We start from the raw sequence: 19,386 nt of genomic DNA, 5'->3' as shown, positions 1-19,386 counted from the left end.
AAATTCAGAAAACAAGATGAAGGCCAGCATGATCTCATTCAACACCGTAACTATCATGATGGTCAAAATCAGCTAATTCTATCTGGACTGGGGAAACCACCAAGATGACAGGCTTGTTCTGGCGGCTCAGACGAACAAGGGATTGGCTCTGCCCTATGTTATTCAAGATTATGACCGGGGTTAGTGGGGCTTTTTTTTTTTTTTTTTAAATCGATGTCTTAGTACAGATTGTACATCCTGCATAGTTGGCAGTGTATTTTAGATGCTGTTTAAGGTAATATTTAAAAAAAAAAACAGTGCCATTTGCAGTTGAACTATCACCACATTATCCCACTGATTACAAAGTTCAAGACAGCAAACTATTAAGTCTGGTATGAGAGTTTTAGGAGCACATTAACTAAAACGCCTGTATTTCCACATTACCTTATCACACTCATTAGATATGCTCCTCCTAACTTTAAATTCACCCAGGGCAAGGCACATTAACATGTGAGGTTTGTAGTTCAGGTCCTTCAATAATAACAGAAGTCATGACAACACAAGTTATGCAAAATGTGTACAGCACAAACCTAGGTTGGCTTGTAATGTTTCTCTGGCACATACAGACCGCACACCCCAAGAAGCAAAGTTATTCCTGTGTTTCTTAAGCAATTGTGTATTCTGTATTCTCAAAGGTCTGGAGCCACGAAGAAGCTAGTTCGGCTGATGCTAACCTGGTGTAAATACTGCATCTTTGCCATAAGAAAATGGCTGCATGAGCTTTCAAAATTGTTTGTAGTGGCCTTGGGCAAATGTGTTTATGCAAATGTGTGCACACACAAACATGAGTGTATTTTCTAAAAAGCATTATAAAAAGATTAAAGTGACATCTAAAATTAACTTGAAGACCATGGTGTTGGGTGCAGGCACCTGGCAGCATTCTGGGATCATCTGCCTGACAAAACACTTGTGCATAAAGCATTTTTTCTGTTATGGTAATTTCCTCCACAGCAGCAGCATCATTAATGCAGCGATAGCAACCCTAGGTGGGCACCAGAAGCATGAAATGTTCCGCAAAGATATTCATTCTACCAAAATCAATTCACACGTAAGAATCCTGTCTCAGAGGAGCCAAAAGCTATGTCAAGGGCAAGTACACTGACCTTCACACCCTCTGCTTTCACCACCCCCCCAGCACACTACCCTCTCAGCTCCTAACAGTGCTGTACTCAGCTGAGGCATTTACATATTTAGCAGTGAGTCCGTCTTGTCTGTCTTGTCTGTCATCCAGGAACTTGTCCCACCACCCCTTGACCCACATAATGCCATTCTCTGGCAGGAGTTTCCCAGCTCCACTCCCCCTCCTGTAAAGGAGGGTGGAAAGCAGCAGGTGAAGAATGCGTATCCACAGGGGCTGCTGTTCTCCTCTTAACGCTGCATGAACCCATCAGTGTTAAAACAGGTTAATAGCATCCAGTCTTCCACTCCAATCCTATTGTTCTTTGGCATTTTTCACAAAGTACTTTGTGCCTGAGCGCCGTCAGCCAGAAACAGCTTACTATTTGACCATGAAAGCTAACTGTACCAAAATCAAGCAAAACATGGGTTGGGGTTGGGTCTTTTTTTTGTGTGGTATGTTTTTGTTTTGTTTTGTTTTTTTTTTAAATCCCAAGTCAACAGTTCATATTCTAATACACAATAGGTCTGTACCAATTAAACACAGTATGGCAGTATATAAATTACAGTTCTTTACAGTAAATAATAGAATACAAGAGTCCGCTTATTGTACACAACAAAGAACAGCAGCTTTTCAGTAAGGTCCCAGGTATTTCAATCATTCACTTGCTTAGAAACAAAGAACAGATACAGCAGGCCATTCACTTCACTCTTTTTTTTTTTTTTTTTTTACACCATGTTACTTTACAAATATCCAGAACACTTGTACAGGCATCTACAGTATCTACATGTGGAACAACCTTCTTAGGAATTCATGAGCACCAGGCATAAATCCCTCCATCATTCCCATTATTAAAATAAACTTTAGAGATTAAAATTACTTTAGCAGGTTCTATTTCATCTTGATAACAATCAGCAAGTAACAAGTGCAAAGTTTGCAGTCATGATCCGTCTACTGCTTCTTTGTTTCCCCCATTTCCCCCCCACACCCGAAAAACCAAAACCCCTGCAAAAACCCCAAAATGCCGTCCTCCCACACCCCTGCAGTAATACCGCTTCTGCAGTCAAACTGCCCGGCTGCCTTATGTTAACATAGGAAATGCCAGACGTATAGCTTCAGGCATTGTTAGTCATTTCAATCCAATGCCAAGTCAGCACAGTGGCAGGCCTCTAGGAAGACAAAAAATATGAAGCAGTTGGATATTTCAGTGTGCTTAAACACGGAACATAAGGCTGCATTGTGCCCAGTGTCTAAAAGAAACATGGCACCGAGTTATTAGTTAAAACATTTATAATACAAAGATATAAACAGCAACTGTGTCAGTCTAAAACAAGTTCTTTGGTAATTAAGAACAGCAAACCGTAGCTTTTTTTTATCCAAATACGGATTTACATCCTGGGTTTTCCACAATAAAATATTTTTTTGTTGTTTAAAATATATCTCCCAAGTTGTCATGTAACAAATAGTCCAGTACCTCAGTTATGTACAGATCAGCTTTAACTGTATTTTAGTGTGCAGCCGTATCTGCCCGCTGGCAGACAAAGTATAGATACACATTCATATATATATATAATATATATATTATTTATAAAAAAATTAGAGGCTTAAGTCAAGGGCTCTAGAGGATACACATTCCATATGGACAGATTAAAATGTACAAGAGCTTCAAAAATCCATAGTTTTCTACACAGTGATGCGTGTAGTAAGTGCAAAAATACAGCAGTTCAGTTAATCCAAGATTTCCTGTTTTCCTGTTTCCTAGAAAAAGCAGAAGCCGCTGCATCTCCTGAATGGCAGAGGACTTCTCCTGCTTTAGGAGTGGATGATGAGCCTTGAAGCACAGAACTTCTCCGTTTCTCTGAAGTGGAAGATGCCTGAGCCCGTGAAGTGCTGCTCCATTTCCTTGTGGGAGCTGGTGCTTTGCTGAGGCGCCCAGGACGAACAAAGACACCGTGTCGTGGTTTGCAGCGGAAGTACTCTCTGCCTTTTACAGTTCCGTCGTGCTTCCCTTCAATGAAAATAAATGCACAGAATTAATCGTTGGTACTTTCATGAGCACATAAAATAGTAGCGTTGAAGCGTAAGTTATCTTTGGCTATCGGTCAAATAGTCAAGACTGTTAATGCTGAGTGATGAAGCCAGGCGCATACCATACACGAGGGAGAACAAAACCTGGAAAGGAGGGCTTGAACTGTGACCAAAAAGATGATGTCCTAAAAATATTGTTAACTAACAGTTTAAAAAGTTGAATGTTTGTTCATTTTAGAAAATAAACTATCCTCAAAACCAATTGCTTACAAAGCTTAAAACTTAGCTGCCAGAGAAACTTCTAGTATCAGTGTTAATACCTATTAAACTACTAAAACTATGATCTTTTTAAAAGATCTGAAGCATTTCTGTGGGAGTCTCTTAACACTTGCAGAGCACTGACTTTTTCTGACCCCACTGAACTGAAGTCAAAGAAAACCCGTGCTCTGTAATTAAGCTTTCCCCAGTGGGGGGGGAGGGGAAACACCTCTGAAAGCTACAGACAGCAAACCTATTTGGCAAGTGATGTCCATTGTTAGTACTGCCCGCGAACGTGCATGCCAATTTAAAATACATCTGCCAATTTTAGGCTTTGCTCGTTTGTCTGATTTATAAAAATAGATGGGTACCAACGGGAACTACCACCACATGCAATAGCATTATTCTGCGTAAAGCAAGAAGAACAGGGCTTTAAGACAGTTAAAAAATTAATCAAAGCATCCCTGTAAACAGAAAGCCTAGAACTGGGTGTATCAGATACCAAGCCTACACGAAACTGGAGGTAATTCCCAGGACTGAACAGCGTGACTGTAGTGAAACTTCAAAAATAGATCACACTAGCTGCATAGATAACCCAGAGCATACTTAGGCTTACCCAGCTGAACGTTTAGTTCAACTCCAACCCAGATTCCCGCTGAAAAGTCCACCGTTCCAACATATCTCACCGTCCCCATCTTATTACTTCCAACGCAGACTTGTTCACCCACGGCCACCCAGCTAGGCAGGATGTGGGCTTGATCTGCGGAAGCACCTTCTTCACAATCAGAACCATCCAAGTGGTCCTTCCCAATAAAATCCTCCACGGAAGTATCAGGGTAAGTCTCATGGGCTGAAGTCTCTTTTACCAGTACAGAACACAACGGGCTTTCCACAGCGTCTGCAAGCCGGTCGCCTCCCGCTGCTGCAGAGCTCAGCTGGCCCACGCACACGCTCTGCTCCTGGTCAGTGCCTCGGGGTAACTCTGTGGCGCTCACTCCGTTAGAGGACGCAAGGGAACACGACTGCGGAGCTGTCGAATGGTCAAAGTCCTTTCCATCTTCGACGCCCATGAACTCTGTGAAGGAATGATCCTCCAGAATGTCTGTCGTGTGCTCAACTGTTGCTTCGCGGGCTGAAAATTCAATTGTACGACAGGTATTTTTGCCATGCGAGGAACTTAAAGCTGAAAATGATCCAGCTCTGGGTAACTGCTGAGAGTCTCTGTCAGTGGCGTCGAGGGACAGTGGTACTTGTTCCGTTAAGGCACTGTTTTCTTTCAGTGGCAACACAAGTAACTTTTCTCTCGCTAACTCCTTCTCTGACTCTGGACATTCCTTGTTCGAAGATGATCTTAAATCATGTGCAAGAGATGATCCTGAGGGATCGTTAGAGTCCAGCTCCTTCGTGTGAGTGGCTAGCTGGTCTGTGCTATCACTACAGGGAACAAGCATGTCAGACAGAGTAGCGTTAGAGGCGCTGTGGGAAAAGTAGCCACTAGTAATACTGCTAGTGGTGGGGCTGCGGGATACCTCTTTCTCAAGAACACGTGAACTCATGAAGTCTGATTTAGAAGAATACCATTCCCTGTTCTCCAGGCTCGCATTGTAAACACTGAAGTCAGCAAACTCTTCCGGTACATAAGGCCGGAAATTTTGAAAACTTTGTGGACTTATCAGCTTCTTATTAATGGCCTCCAACTCACTGTCTTCCTCCTCAGAGTCCTGCAAAAGAAGAGAGCGATGCATGGGATTAGGAACCTACGACAGTGAAGTTTTCAAAATAAACTAACCTTCCTTGATTTCTTCCTTTCTGAACATGGAGAAATAGATACCTCTAATATACTTTAACTGAAGAATGGAATATACCTCTGAAAAGAGCTGCTGGGAACATATCCTGTCTGCCCTGAGCTACTCAATTTTTAGAAAATAAACATAAATTCTAAATAGTTCAGGAAATATAAAGGAATAAACTTAGGCATAAGGAAAGCTCACAACATAAAAAAGTTATATGTTGACATATTTTAATCATACTCAGTTTTCTAAACCCATGTATTATAATTTTTTTTCCCCCCGTGATTTAAGCTAAACCTATTGAAGGTATTCTATAGAGCTAATTGACCACCTAACAAGATAAACATAAATACAAATGGAAGAGGCCTTATAGGGTCTCCACTGCAATATTGATTGTTAAAAACTATCCCGCACAATGGGATTTTCTACTAATCTGATACCAGTGAGGCTAAATAATTTTGTTTACCCCTAGCTATCAGACCTGAACACGTTCACAAAGCTTGAAAATAAAGGCACAAGGATCAAAAATTACAGCAAATCTTCAAGGAAGCAAGGAAGCATGCACATGTTTGGAGGAAATGACTGACACTAATCAACCTCGCAGGATTTGGAGGTACCTCCCTTAATTTCCCTTTGATAATGAGTGGTGATGCACGGTGACCAGCCTGCACACGTGGCTGTTGCAGAGCCCGTCAGAAGCTGAGGACTTCAGTCTGGCAAGATGCATCTGAGAAAAACCCCAGCAGTAGAGCTGGGCTGCTCTCCCAATATAAAATACTACAGGCAGGACTCCACATGGATGCTTTAAGTACTTCCTTTTTCATATATGTATATATATGAACATATATTATCTATGTGTATACACACATTATATATTAAAAATGGTTAGCTTACAGCAAATTCCTAGCAGAAATAATATTTCCAGGAAAAAATGAAAACTGCTGAAGCACTTAAAAAGGAACACAAGCAGCTATTATTTCTCAGTTCCTTTATCTGCATCATGGATTTCAACTACTGATCAAGGCAAATCCTGTGTGATATCTAAAGTAGTTCAAAGCTTTTGGACACCTGCCACGAATCACCGACGGGAAAGGAAAAGCACAATACTTAACCAGATGACCAATGCATTGAGAACCAATACATCAAGCTTAAGATAAACATTCTCTTGAAAATGTTTCCTATACTTAATCATGATGAAAGAAACTTAGCTAACATTGTATTAGGCCAAGATGTTTTTGGTACATGTTAAAACTAAAGGACACTAAACTGTCTTTAATTAGAAGAACAGACATTCAGCATCCTTGGAGAAGGACTGAGACACTGGTAAAAGGGAAAACTCCTGCCTCAAACAAAGTTGGTATCCTTTAATCAAGGACATCCTGGGGGAATCAGATCTTAAGGAGAACAACTAATCAGGATGTTTTATGTATGATGCCAACCTGGTAAGAACTAAGTGTCCTTTGAGTGAACTATCGCCATTATAATACTAAAAATCATGCCCATAGGCCAGAAAGCCCCCTACTTAAATAAGGCCCTTACAATCTGAGCATGTGTAGTAAATTTAAAAGGAGCTGTACCTTTAAGATTAAGTGAGAAAGAAACTACCCAGTGGCTAGCTGGGGGGTGTGAATATTACCTGTTACTGACATATTTAACTGTATAAATACCTACTGTGATTTTGACCCAGCGCGCTTGATTTGTGGGAAACCACTGAGCACTCAGGCTTGCGCAACCCTGAAATAAGCAAGCAATGTCTCTCCTGAGTGTGTGATTATTGGCTCGTTGCCCACCGGCAATGAAAGCGGGCAACAATAATAGCCATGACTGCTCAAATAACTTGGTACAACAAAGCTTCAAACACACAGACAGCAAACAGCTTTGTTCAGTTTGCACATATCAGATGATTACAGAATTGTTAAGGCTGGAAGGTACCTCTTGAGGTCATTTAGTCCAACCCTCCCCACTCAAGCAGGGTCGGCCAGAGCAGACTGTCCGGGACTGTGTCCGGCTAGACGGGTTTTGAAACTCTATAACCTCTCTGCACAACCCGTTCCAGTGTTTGACCACTCTCACAGTTAAAAAAGGGTTTTATTAACAGTCTTTGTAGCTCTGCACCAGACTCACTTCAGTAATTCCCTTTCTTGTACTGGGAAGCTCAGAACCAGACACGATACTCCAGATACCTCTCTAGTGCTGAGCAGAGACCAAGGATCACCTCCTTCAACCTGCTGGCAATGTCCAGCATACTGTTGGTGGTCTTCACCACAAAGATGCATTGCTGGCTCATGGCCAGTTTGTTGTCCATGAGAACCCCAAGGTACTTCTAGGCAAAGCTGCTCTCCAGCTGGTCAGCCCCCAACACATACTGGTGCCTGGCGTTATTCCTCCCCAGATGCAAGCCTTTGCATTCCGCTTTGTTGAACTTCATGAGACTCCTCTCTGCCCAGTTCTCCAACTTGCTGAGGTACCTCTGAATAGTAGCCCAACCCTCTGGTGTATCATCTGCTTCTCCCAGTCTCGTACCATCCACTTCAACCATCCGCCTACCTAACCTGTACTTTGTCTGCCCATCTGTGATGATGTTATAGGAGACAGCATCAAAGACTTTCCTAAAGTTAAGGTAAACAACATATGTTCTCTCCTCATCCGCCAAGCTAGTCATCTTATTACAGAAGGCAATGGAGGCTGGTCAAGCATGACTCCCACTTTGTAAATCCATGCTGACTACTCCCTATCACCTTATTGTCACGGGTTTGGAAATGCTTTCTAGGAAGATTTTCTCCATCACATTCCCAGAGACAAAGTGAGGTTAACCAGTCTATACATAGCTGAACCTTTCTTCTTTGTACTTCTTGAAGACAGCAATGATATTTGCTCTCTTCCAGTCCTCAGGTACCTCTCCCATTTGCTATGACATTCAAAGATAATTGAAAGTGGCCTTACAATACATCAGCCAGCTCCCTCAGCACTCACGGGGATGTTTACTTAAACAAATAGGCAGTTTAAGTGCTCCCCAAGCTGCTGGTCCCCTTCTAAGGGTAAGCCTTCTTTGTTCCATATTTTACCTTGGGTTTTAGGGGCTTGGGATTCCCAAAGGCTAGTTTTACAGATGAAGACTGAAGTAAAGAAGGCATTGAGTACGTCGGCCTTTTCCAAGTCGTTTGTGACCAGTTGTCCTGCCCCATTCAGCAGTGCAATTAACTAAAACAACCTTGTAGGTATATATTAGGAAACACATGCTTATGTGACAAGACCTTTCTCCTAACCCGGAGGTGGTTTTTTCCCCCATTTTTTGTTGGTTTCACCTTTTAAAAAAAAAAGAACTGTAAAGATGTTCTGAATGACTTTACCCTTCCTTCATCCTGCATTTGCTGAAGTGATCACTACTACGTCCCTTATCTATAACAAGGTCTCATTTTCATTCCTACCATGTTCAAGCTCACAGCAGATATAATTCAGCCATATTACCCATGCAGAATGGCCTCTTAAGCTGAATAAGATTTCCAGTAATATTAAATTTCTGTTGGCAGAGCAATCAGTATCTGAAGAAGATGCCTCTACTTGTCTAAGTAGAGCTGACAAATCAAACCAGATTTCAGATTATTAATATTTGCTCAAGTAAAGGCTTGGCATCTTTTGCCTATTAGTTTTTACAGCTCTGCTTCAGAGTTGTTTTTCATATAGAATTTGGATGAAGGCTTTATTTTACAATTATTTATTTCTCTATGGAGAAGCGATAGTGTTATGATATGTCACACAAGACTACAGAAAATTATTTATATTATTGAAAATCTTGTTCTTTACATCTGAAATAAACCAGTAGTCCTTTTAAAAGTAAAGGACAAAATTCATACCCACTTTATTGAGCCTATGAATACCCTTCTGAGCACAAAAGCATTATGGCAAAACATCTTTTTTTGCATATTGGAGTATACGTGTTGCTTGTCCCTGAGGGACCTTTTCTCAATTCTTCTGCTTACTCCTTCCCTTTCACCCTTATTACTTATGCAAAAGGAAGTTTTGCTCTACCCAAAACCTTGTCATTTGTTGCTTTTAAAATATTACAAACTCTAGTGTGCCTCAAATACAGCGGGTTTAAGATATTACATGAACTCCAAACTAATAAGCATTTCATGAAGGAAGTATTTCTAGTTGATACTAGCTATACATCCACTTGAAATCAAAAGGCATTTTTATAATGGAGTCCTTTGTTTCTCCTTTGAATCCTTCAAGATTCCTCATTTGACTGAAAAAAAATTTTAGTACACACAGCATCCCTGTTCCCAGACTGGCTAAGAGGCACTGTGACTGAGAAAAGGCTCTACAGACACACAGACATTGGTGACTTGATTAGGAAAAGTCAAACAAGCCACCACATTGCCAGTCGCATGTCATTTCAGGGTTGTCTATCATCGCAAATACAAAGCTAAGGTACAGAGAAGCAGTCTTATTACTAGAACATGGGTTGTGAAGAATGCTGCAAATAGGTGACGAGACATCACCTTGTAACAAGCAAACAGTGCCCCTTGTGGGGACAAGAAATATTTCCTTTCAAAGCTCCTCTTGAGCTTCCCAGTTGGGAAATTCCAGAAACAAAGCAATTTCAGGGTTTTTCAAATTCCTGTGGATGTAAGATATAGGGGAAAAAAGAAGGAAGATGCCTCATACAGCTCAGGCTATTGGTAGAAATAAAGATAAAATTCTTGAAAAATCAGTTAATAACCTGCAGCCACTTCCCTGGGAAGTAACAGAAAGACTGTAATGAAAAAACAGACATAAGAACTGAAAACAGTAAGAATGTGCCAGCAAGAACTAAGGAGACAAGACTATACATCAAGATTTAACTACAACAGAAGTAAAGTAAACAAGAACGCAGAGCAGCTTCCCTACACCTGCTTTGTAACAAACATACTGTGTAGTTAAAAGTTAAAGTACCCAAGTCTTCAAATCCCTAAGTTATACCTCTTAAGTAACGTCAAAGACACTAGTTCCCATTTTACTAATTTAAAAATCAGTAATACTTACTTAGTCGTTGCACCACTGGTGCTTCAATTTTTATCACTCACTAGAAGGATTTGCTCTTAGCCAATCCCGCCTTAGATGTGTTAATTACAGGCAGCATTCAAGTATGCTCAGTATGAACACATTTCATCTGACCTCAACATATTCTACTCGCATATTATATAAATTACACGTCATGCCGTTTTGAAATAGTTGCAATATTAAATGCATGTGGAAGTACCGTCTGAAAGTTTAGGTTGAATGCTCTATTTCAGGCCAAATGAATAAAAATATTTTTTGTTAACTGCCTTTTTTTCCCCCCCTCCCTTCCTTTGATAGTTGTGTTTAGAATAACCAAGAAAAGGTAAGAACAGATCCCAGAGAAACATGAGAAAAGGCCAAACATCAATTCTTATGCCTACTTAAGAGGCAGAACATTACCCTAGTTAACATTACTAGCTTCTTGTATGTTTAGTCACTTCACTTCTATGGCATTTTTCCATGCTGTAAGATGCCAGTGAGCATCACACCTGAAATGACACCAATCATCCAGTAATTAATTAGGGGTATGAGGCTCTGTACCTTGGAGTGGTCATTTACAGTACTGATTAATAATGTGAAAACTTGACTTTGAATGAGATAGAGGAGCAGACTGCTGAAGTTTCATGTGGAGCCCTAGTGTAATCTCTGAACTCATTCTGAGAGCACTATTAATCCGAATGTGTGAAATACATATTCTAGACGAGTTAAAACACAGCTCTAGCTCTGAAAAACACGCAAAGGCTTCCTTCCTAAAGTCATACGAAAACCCGGACTCCATCTTTTGACAAACCCAACGCCATGAGCTGGCAGGGCTACACACAATAGCCTTCTCAACCTCCTCCCCGCTAGCGGCTGCTAGTTCTTGCCTGCCTCCCTGGTACCTACCCCAAGCGTGTATAAGGTAATCAGACAGGGGAGTAGATCCAAGTGAAACAGAACTCCGTGGTAGTCTAGCCATCAGCTGGATGGATCAGTTCCCTTGATCTGACTTACTAGGCAATTGAACAAAAAGCCATGTTGATGCAAGGGAAGAGTCAGTGGAAGGGTAGGAGTAAGCAGCTGAGAATTGAAAGAAAGCTCTTTCCAGGGCCCTGTTGGCTACAGCTTTACAGAGTTCAGTGAATTAGTTCCATTCTAACTGGAAAAGCCTGGTGCAGGATGTTGCCCTTTTCCAGCTCGGAAAGCTTCTGCTTATCTTTGGAAAGCAGCACAGGCAAATGCCTGGGTTAATTCAGGGCATGCATGGGGTGGGACCCTGTTTTTACTCAAGGGATTAAGACTGCCCTGAAGCTGCTTTGGAAAATTCTGTAACAATTTCGTTTCCAAGGCATGTTTTTCAACTCACTAGAAGATTTTGTCTTCCAAATATCTTCATGCTATTTCTATCTGTGACTCAGTGTGAATCAGCACGTCAGCTACCTCACGGAAAATTAACATGATTGAGAATAAAGCAGCTGCTACCGAAAACCAGCAGCCAAGTTCCAAATATATGCACCAGAGCACTCAGGATACTTTTGTGTAACAGCCTACAAAATAGCATCAGAAATCCAAAACAGATTTTAATGGCTTGGCTATATGTTAGGAATGAAAATAAATGTTGAATAGGAAGAATCCATCACTCGCACTCTGTGGTAAACAGACATCTATAATACTTATGGGAAATAATTTGAAGGTTCTGAATTTTAAATATAAAGCTCTGATTAAAGCAAGTATTTACAGCCACGGTCCGCAGCCCAAAAACCGAGTCCATCATACAGCAGAAATGATGATACACTTTTTGTTGAAGCAGCAGTGAGACAAAGGTTTGGCAGGTGAAGATTAAAATAAAAGCCCTCCACCTCAATTCACCGCCTGAATTATGATGAAGACAGGCTGCAGGTTAATTAAGAGCGGCAATCTTATTTTAGTCATATTACTTCCACATCAGGCAATGAGAAGCTTTTTATAGTGTACCCACACCTAAATGCATGGTTACTTACACCAAATGGGATCATTCCATTTACTCTGGGGTATAGTCACAAAATCTGGGTAACATACAAGGTATATTAGAGTGATAACAACATCGTTCACTACACGATCTTTTACTTGATCATCTGTGCCCTGTAAAAACTAAAGTCTCCCCTCTCCCACCCACCCCACAAGACAAATCACATATTTAAAAAAAAAAACAACACAAGTAATGCCAAAAAAACAACCAAAACAAAAAAAAAAAGCAAAAACCCAGCTGAGTTAGTTCCACAGACAGATCACATTTGTGAGCCAGGCAAGCAACTGTTCATCATAACCATTAGGTACCACCAATCTCAAGTGATTATATCCACATTACACCTTTTTTCTGCTGCAGTAGCATAAGTGCCTTAAGCCCACCACCAAACGGCCCTAAGCCCACCAGCAGGCCTCATAACAGCAACTGGTACAAAACTTACAACCTTTTCCTCACGTATGCTGTTGCTTCCTACAGGCATGCTGCTGGCATTGCTTCCTGCAGGCACAACACAGCCAGTGCAACGCACCTGAGATGAAGGCATGCTCTGCAAAGGTTAAGACACACAAGCCATAGCTCTGGACACAGTGCTAAATGCGTGCAAGTCAAAGGCATTAAGACATGATGAAAGTGAAACACCCGTGCCGGCCATATATACACCAAAATTCAAGTTAATAGGTAGAGAAGCTCATGCACTCCTCCCAACAGAGCTTTAGGCTGAAGAATAAAGGTCAGAATTATATCACCCTAAAACACTATTTCACAGAATTACATTGTATCTATGAAAAAAAAAACAACATACCAACATCTTGCTGGAGAACAAAAACCCCGCAGGTTACTGTTACTTTAAAATAGAACAGAAGTACCCTGTAAAGGAGAATACTTACCAAGAAGTGCAAAAAATCCCCCAGTGTTTCAGGTAAAAAAAGATAAAACAGAACACCAAAATCCCACCACAGATAAAGAACAGCCCGATTAATTTTACCAGAGAATTACAAAATTCTACTGCAACAGATGCATGCTGCAAATGATTTGCCAAGTACACAAAAATCACTCAATCTCCTAAAAAAAAAAAAAAAAAAAAAAGGTGGTTTTCAAAGATTACCTCTTGACTAAGCAGAGGTCGGCTTTCAAGTGGAGTCTTCCTTTTATGTTCCTCTTTCACTGGCATTAAGGGCTTGAAAAACTTTGGTGGCTGAGGAGAAAAAGCTTTAAAAGGGCTGGCCATTAAAGCATGGGAATTCTCTGCTACAACACCTAGAGAAAAAAGCAAAAATATTGTGTTTCAGTTTTTCATATCTTGACTGCAAGAGCATAATTCAAAACAACTGAAGGTTAAACCATGCATTTGGCAAGTTGCCAGCTATCAAAAAAGGTCAATATTTTAGCATAGCACAGAGGCCAATGAGGGGAGATTTATGCCCATCTGAGAAGTACGGAAACAGAAGGAAAGCAGAGAAAGAGCAGTATCTGCCCCCTTCCTTCTGAGGCTCCGATATTTCTCTTTTTCACCTCAGTCATAAGAACAGTAGGAGGTGTCCTTGAAACTGGAACTGATAGCTTTTTGCTTCCCATGCCTCACCTGACCTCTGCCCACAACGCTGCAATTCTGCCTGACCAGGACGATCAAAAGGAAAATTATAGGCAAGGAAGCAATGAATAAACTCTCAGTCCCACTATACTGCAGCAGTGTCTCTACCTGTATTGCCTGATCAAGAACAGCATGTTACAATTTGACCTGAAGAAAATAAGGCACCTGTGACACACTGACATGGCAGAGCAAATATCCAGATCATGTGAAGAACCTGCAAAAGGCCCCTTCCCACTTTAACAAAAGCATCTTCATTTTCAATTTTGTAAAATAATAGCATCTCCTTATTGTTTCTTTTTTTCTTTTCTCCTGTTTTGATTCACATTTAGCTTGTACTTCTGCCCTCCACTTGGTTTCTTGGACACCCCCCACAACCCATCCTTTCCTGGATGTCTTCTTGCATTCCTCCCTTTCTCCCCTACTTCCAGATTATGTTCACCTCCTAACACAAGAAGCTGGATAACGGATTTAGCAGGAAAAGAACACTAAGAATTTAATTTTCAGTTTAGTGAAGTAATTAGAAAAACACAGATGCTGTCATTACGTATATATTTTAAAGTCTCACCACTGCCATCTTTGCTCTTGCGAGGTGACTCCCTGGGTAAAGTACCATAGCATGATACATCTTGATAACTAGAAGAACAGTCAGATATATCTAGGTGACTTTCAGACCAACCCTAAGAAACAAAAATACATAAATATGCATGCTGATACAGGCAAACATGGAAAAATTAATAGGTAAACTCAAACTCATTTTTTTTTTTTTTAAAGAAAAGCAAAACCAAAGTAATGTCAAGTTACTAACTTCAGACAATATTCTCTCTCACACAAATGGATTGTTTAGAAGCTAATTAGCTTTTCAGTGAAGTATATTAAGTTTTGCTGAACTTCCCCCTTCTTAAATATTAAGTTTCTACAATTCTAATATGAAGAGCAGAGAAGAACAAGACTGTTTAATTTTAAAAAAATACATAATTAGTGCAGCATCTGGAAGATATATTCTGTAAACACACAATTAAAAACCCTGTTTTCCTCTTTTCTTCAATCCTCAAATACATCTTGCTTCAAAGACCAAATCTGAAAATGTGTGCTGTTTGTTGACACATTTACATACCTTATCATCTTCTTCACAGGTGGAAAGGTCTAGTCGGCTACAGGATACCTACAGAACACCAACAGGCAGAATGACAAAATGCCTACCTTCTACTTATAAGATAGAATGCCTTGAGGAAACACTGCAATCATTTAGTCCTAACAACATTTCTGTTATCTCTCTTCAGAGAAGGTTATTTATAAGGACAGCTATGTTTGTGCTGTATGAGCAGGTGATAGGAGAACACATAAAATGCACACAAAATGGAAACTATCCCTTACACTATGAAAAAAGTTAAAGGGACATTAAAGCAAAAGTAGTCTGAATCAGGGCAGTTGTCATCCTGAATTACTTCCAAAATGAATACCCTTATAAAAGGACAAGAGTTTCAACCAACCCTCCCACTTCCCTGCCAACTCTGTTATCTCCTAAGATGGACAGCTGTGGGGAAGGGTTTTGAGTGACTCTTTCATGACAATTTTCCTACGCGTTGTTTAGTCCTAGCCATTAGTCATTACCATACTACATTGTGCACGGAGTATTTCAGCACACAAACAGCCCCCCCCGCGCCATTAGTAATTTACCAGAGGATAAAGGGTCCTTACATTGTGGACATTTGGAGTGCTGATGCTTCTGCGGATGTTTCTTGCTTTGGTGGACAGTGCCTCTTTGACTGTGACTGCCTGCATAAAGAAAACGCACTAAAAACAATGCCACGGTCTCCTCATGAGAAATGATCAAGCACGACAAACTTTTTTTCAGCATGGGTAACAGCAGCAAACAGGGCTCGCATTTACAAATCTTAATTTGCACACACAACCACCAAAATTTGTATCTGAAATCCATTCTTTGGCCTCTGCCTGTTCAGGTTCTGCGTACGGCACCACTGCCAGCTACAGTTACTAGATCCACCACTACCGGAACTCTGTATTTCACAGAAGAGATGTAGTCTTACATTTATCCATATAATGTTCTCTAAAAAAACTTGAAAACTAAAAAACAACCAACACCTAGCATTTTTAAAAGATCAGTTATCTCTACTTGAATTCTTATAATGCAGTTCAAAAGGTGCAAGAAGTGCCTTCTCCTTGCCTGTCTTAGTCGTTCAAGGCTCAAAATGTTCTCCACTTGCAGCACACCACGTGTGTATTTTTCAATGTACGTCTCACCGTCGGATGTGCCCTCATTCTCACTTCTTGCGGCCATCAGCGCTAAGGTCTCACGATCCTCAATTTCTTCTGTAGCCTAAATTACAAGTTACAGTACTGAAGTTTTTAAAAATTAAAGCCTATTGTTTTTAATGTATTCATTCACTTCTTTAGACCATCTCAATCCAGAAATTAATTTGAATCAATAATCATTAATCACTAATCCTAATTATAATCAATGAGCCAGGACTCTTCAATACAGAATTAAATGCTGCCGAACTAGGAAGAGGTCATGCCTGGGAGAAGTTTTGCATATTTTCTGTAGTCAATGTACTTCTAGAAATAACTCATATATAACCTGAAATCACATATGTCAAGGATTAAAAAAAGACAACCTCCTAGGCAAGCAAATGCAACTTCCTTCCAAAATCTTAAGATATTCTGTATGATTTCTCCAGTTTAAATTTGAAGTACTACTGCACAAAAGTGACAATTAAGTTGCGCCGCGACTATTTACATTTTTATTTGTCCAGTTTACCTTTAAGATAAATTTTATAGTAGACTTGCACTTTGTACAAGCGTTTTATAGAAAAAGCATTTTATTCCTGCAAATTCATTTTCCCAGCTATTTTGTTTTCATTGACCTGAACATCCCTCTGAGTACCCTCTATGTTCTCTCCGTAGACACTAATACAATTTCAGAAATAGCTCTACTACAAGAACTCAGTTAAACACAGTAGAAGAGAAAATAAAATCCCTACAGTTTTCAACTTTTTAAAGATAACATGATCTCACCACTGAACTTCAGGATATACACTTGGACAAGCTGCCTCCTCTTAAAGCAGGTTGTTTACTTCCCGATTAGTATCACCCACTGCATTCTGTTCATTTCATTGAATTTACCAGAGATATATGGTATAATTTACCTTTGGTATGTTGGATACTATTTCATAGGTCACTCCACAGACATAATATATATTTTTCAAGGATATTCTCCTTTTCAGGCTCTGGGTAAAACTCTAGAAACAAAGTAATTTTCAATTATTATTTTGGCAATGATTATTCATGACATTCTAAGAAATAGAAGGTCACAACACAAAAATTTGTTTTACCACAAAAGCACATTTTTCAGGGTCAGAAGTTAATTTCTAGCATTAATGATCCTTTAAGTACTCTTTACAGCCCTGCACTCATTATACAATGCCACTAAGTTCAATCAGTAATATCTTCCTCCCATTTTGCACTGACACCATATCCTCGTGTAGTTACTTGTAACTAAGACACTGTGGCTGTAAGAAGTCTCTAACGTACAGGTACCAACACTTCTCATTTTGTCAGCCACCTGTTTGTTCAACAGGTAGAAAATTCCTTTTGCAATAGCAAAGCGTAACTCTGTTTTCTAGCCATAACTGAAATAGTAACCAGTTTTCACTGTTGTAATCACAAGCTCAAGCATGCTTCGTTGACAGGTTAGTTAGCCCTCACATCACTAACTTTAAACTTAACTTTGATCTATTAAGGCATTTCAGGCAAACAAAACTAGCAAAGGACAACATGACAAATACGAAAAGGCATGGAATTGAGCTGCTTAGTAAGTTGCTTAGTAGTGTAACAGCTGTTTTGTGCTCCTCTCCCCATTGCACTGCACAACCTGAAGCAATTCTGAAATACGCTCTTGGCCTTAATCATCTGGGAAACAGACGGGAATGTGATTTTCAGAAAGCATCTCATTCTCTAAACCTGTGAAGCGTCAAAGCAAGGGGAAGAGCAACCACTCTTGTGACCAAAGTAATGCCCTATCATCATGTAAAAGTAGGCAGAGAATGTATACGCTGCCAGGTAGTGGTGGGAAACAAGCCTAGTTTGTAATTAACAGAGAAAATAGCAAAGAGAAAGAAAAAGGATGCTTTGCGTTTTCACTGAGCATTTGAAGGCACTCAAGATGCTTTCAGGAATAGAGCTGTTAAAGTGACCCTATATTAGATAAGCTACTGCAAACTTCCCTGAATCAAAGAACATTTCGAGCTTTATAGACAAAAAGGTAAACTCCTTTTTTGTTACAAAAGTAGCACCTATTATGCTCTGAACCAAATCAGACTGAAAAATGGGCAGTTCAGATGGATAGACCAGAAGTGCACAGCTTCACTGCTACTAATACTAATCTGTTTTTCATTTGTCTTTCGTAAGAATTGAAGGGACCAAGCTTACACAAAATGAAGCAAGCAGCTAAGAAAACACATTAATTAAATTATTAATTTTGTTTGATATCCTTAATAGAATATTAACTTCTTACCTGCTTGTTATAAATATTGGCAGCGATCCTTTTGCGTAATACCAGTTCCATTGCAGCAGGATGGCTGAGCTGCACAGTAGTCTTCACTATCAAGTAAATTCTCTCATTTTGAGGAGTTACCCTATTCAGATGCACTGAATCATGGACAGAAGAGTCCCAAGCAGCAGTGGCTGAAACCTGTGCAGACAAATGAAATGGAGGAAGGAAAGGGGAATCACAGACTCAATTACTCTAACAAAAGATATAAGTTGCAGTGATTTAACATGAAGTAAAGCAATTCTTTGATGAAAGAAAAATAAGCATCATTGAACAAAATGGGGTGAAACCTCCTTTCCATAGTGAGGAATTTATCAGGAGGAGCATAAAAGAAGTGTTAAGATATTGGGGAGCACAATCGTGAGCACGATCCCTGCATTGTGCAAACGCTGCTTCAGAAGCAAGTCTTCATGTGGAGGCAGAGAGGAAAGCAGAAGCAAGACTGGAGGAAGGAATACAAATCCTATTGCAACCATATTAAAAATTTATCAAATTCAATGGTAAATCTTCAATCTGTATTGGACTCGGTTATAAAGGCCTACACAATAAACATGCTCCCATTCTGCAGATCATCTTTTTTCTTCCCCCTGCCTCCTCCCCAACTTCGGCATCCTGTTTATTCTGGAAATGGTCTCTTAAGTAATGGCCTCAGTTGGCACAGAAGGCGGAAGAAATGAGTTAAGAAATTCCAAAAGGGATTCAGAACCATTCATTTCCAACAATCCCTGAATTTTATATTTTAAAAAGTAGTTGTGTACTACAAAGGAAGAAGTTTTATTTAAACATTAAGCTTTGCCTGGAGTGCACAATAAATGAAGTAGTTTTCTCTGACGACTTAAGAGCCTGCAAGAGATGAAGGGGTGAGGAAAGAAGGGATTCTGAGGCAGGCAGCTGAATTATTCTTTTAGCAAGAAGAGCTAAGGCTTGTCACCTCTGAATTAAGGCAGAAGGGCTAACAAGTCATTA

The 19,386-nt window shown here is 40.0% G+C and overlaps 1 protein-coding gene across 3 annotated transcripts in view; it reads right to left on the bottom strand.

Moving 5' to 3' along the window:
- Positions 1-1,712: 1,712 nt before the first annotated feature.
- The window catches only part of KIF13A (kinesin family member 13A), a 119,320-nt gene continuing 101,646 nt past the window's right edge, over positions 1,713-19,386 (bottom strand). For all 3 annotated transcript variants that reach the window (XM_075083945.1, XM_075083947.1, XM_075083946.1), the window contains 10 exons: positions 18,385-18,561; positions 17,018-17,110; positions 16,036-16,188; positions 15,549-15,626; positions 14,965-15,012; positions 14,416-14,527; positions 13,365-13,516; positions 12,705-12,806; positions 4,059-5,163; positions 1,713-3,164 (listed from right to left, as the gene is read on the bottom strand). In XM_075083945.1, coding sequence (XP_074940046.1) covers positions 2,881-3,164; positions 4,059-5,163; positions 12,705-12,806; positions 13,365-13,516; positions 14,416-14,527; positions 14,965-15,012; positions 15,549-15,626; positions 16,036-16,188; positions 17,018-17,110; positions 18,385-18,561 — 2,304 coding nt within the window. In that variant the 3' untranslated portion in view covers positions 1,713-2,880. The remainder of the gene's footprint in view (positions 3,165-4,058; positions 5,164-12,704; positions 12,807-13,364; positions 13,517-14,415; positions 14,528-14,964; positions 15,013-15,548; positions 15,627-16,035; positions 16,189-17,017; positions 17,111-18,384; positions 18,562-19,386) is intronic.

This window comes from Phalacrocorax aristotelis, chromosome 2 (assembly GCF_949628215.1).
Source record: "Phalacrocorax aristotelis chromosome 2, bGulAri2.1, whole genome shotgun sequence".
In the NCBI taxonomy this organism is placed as follows: Eukaryota; Metazoa; Chordata; class Aves; order Suliformes; family Phalacrocoracidae; genus Phalacrocorax; species Phalacrocorax aristotelis.
This window is presented reverse-complemented; position numbering and strand designations above follow the sequence as displayed.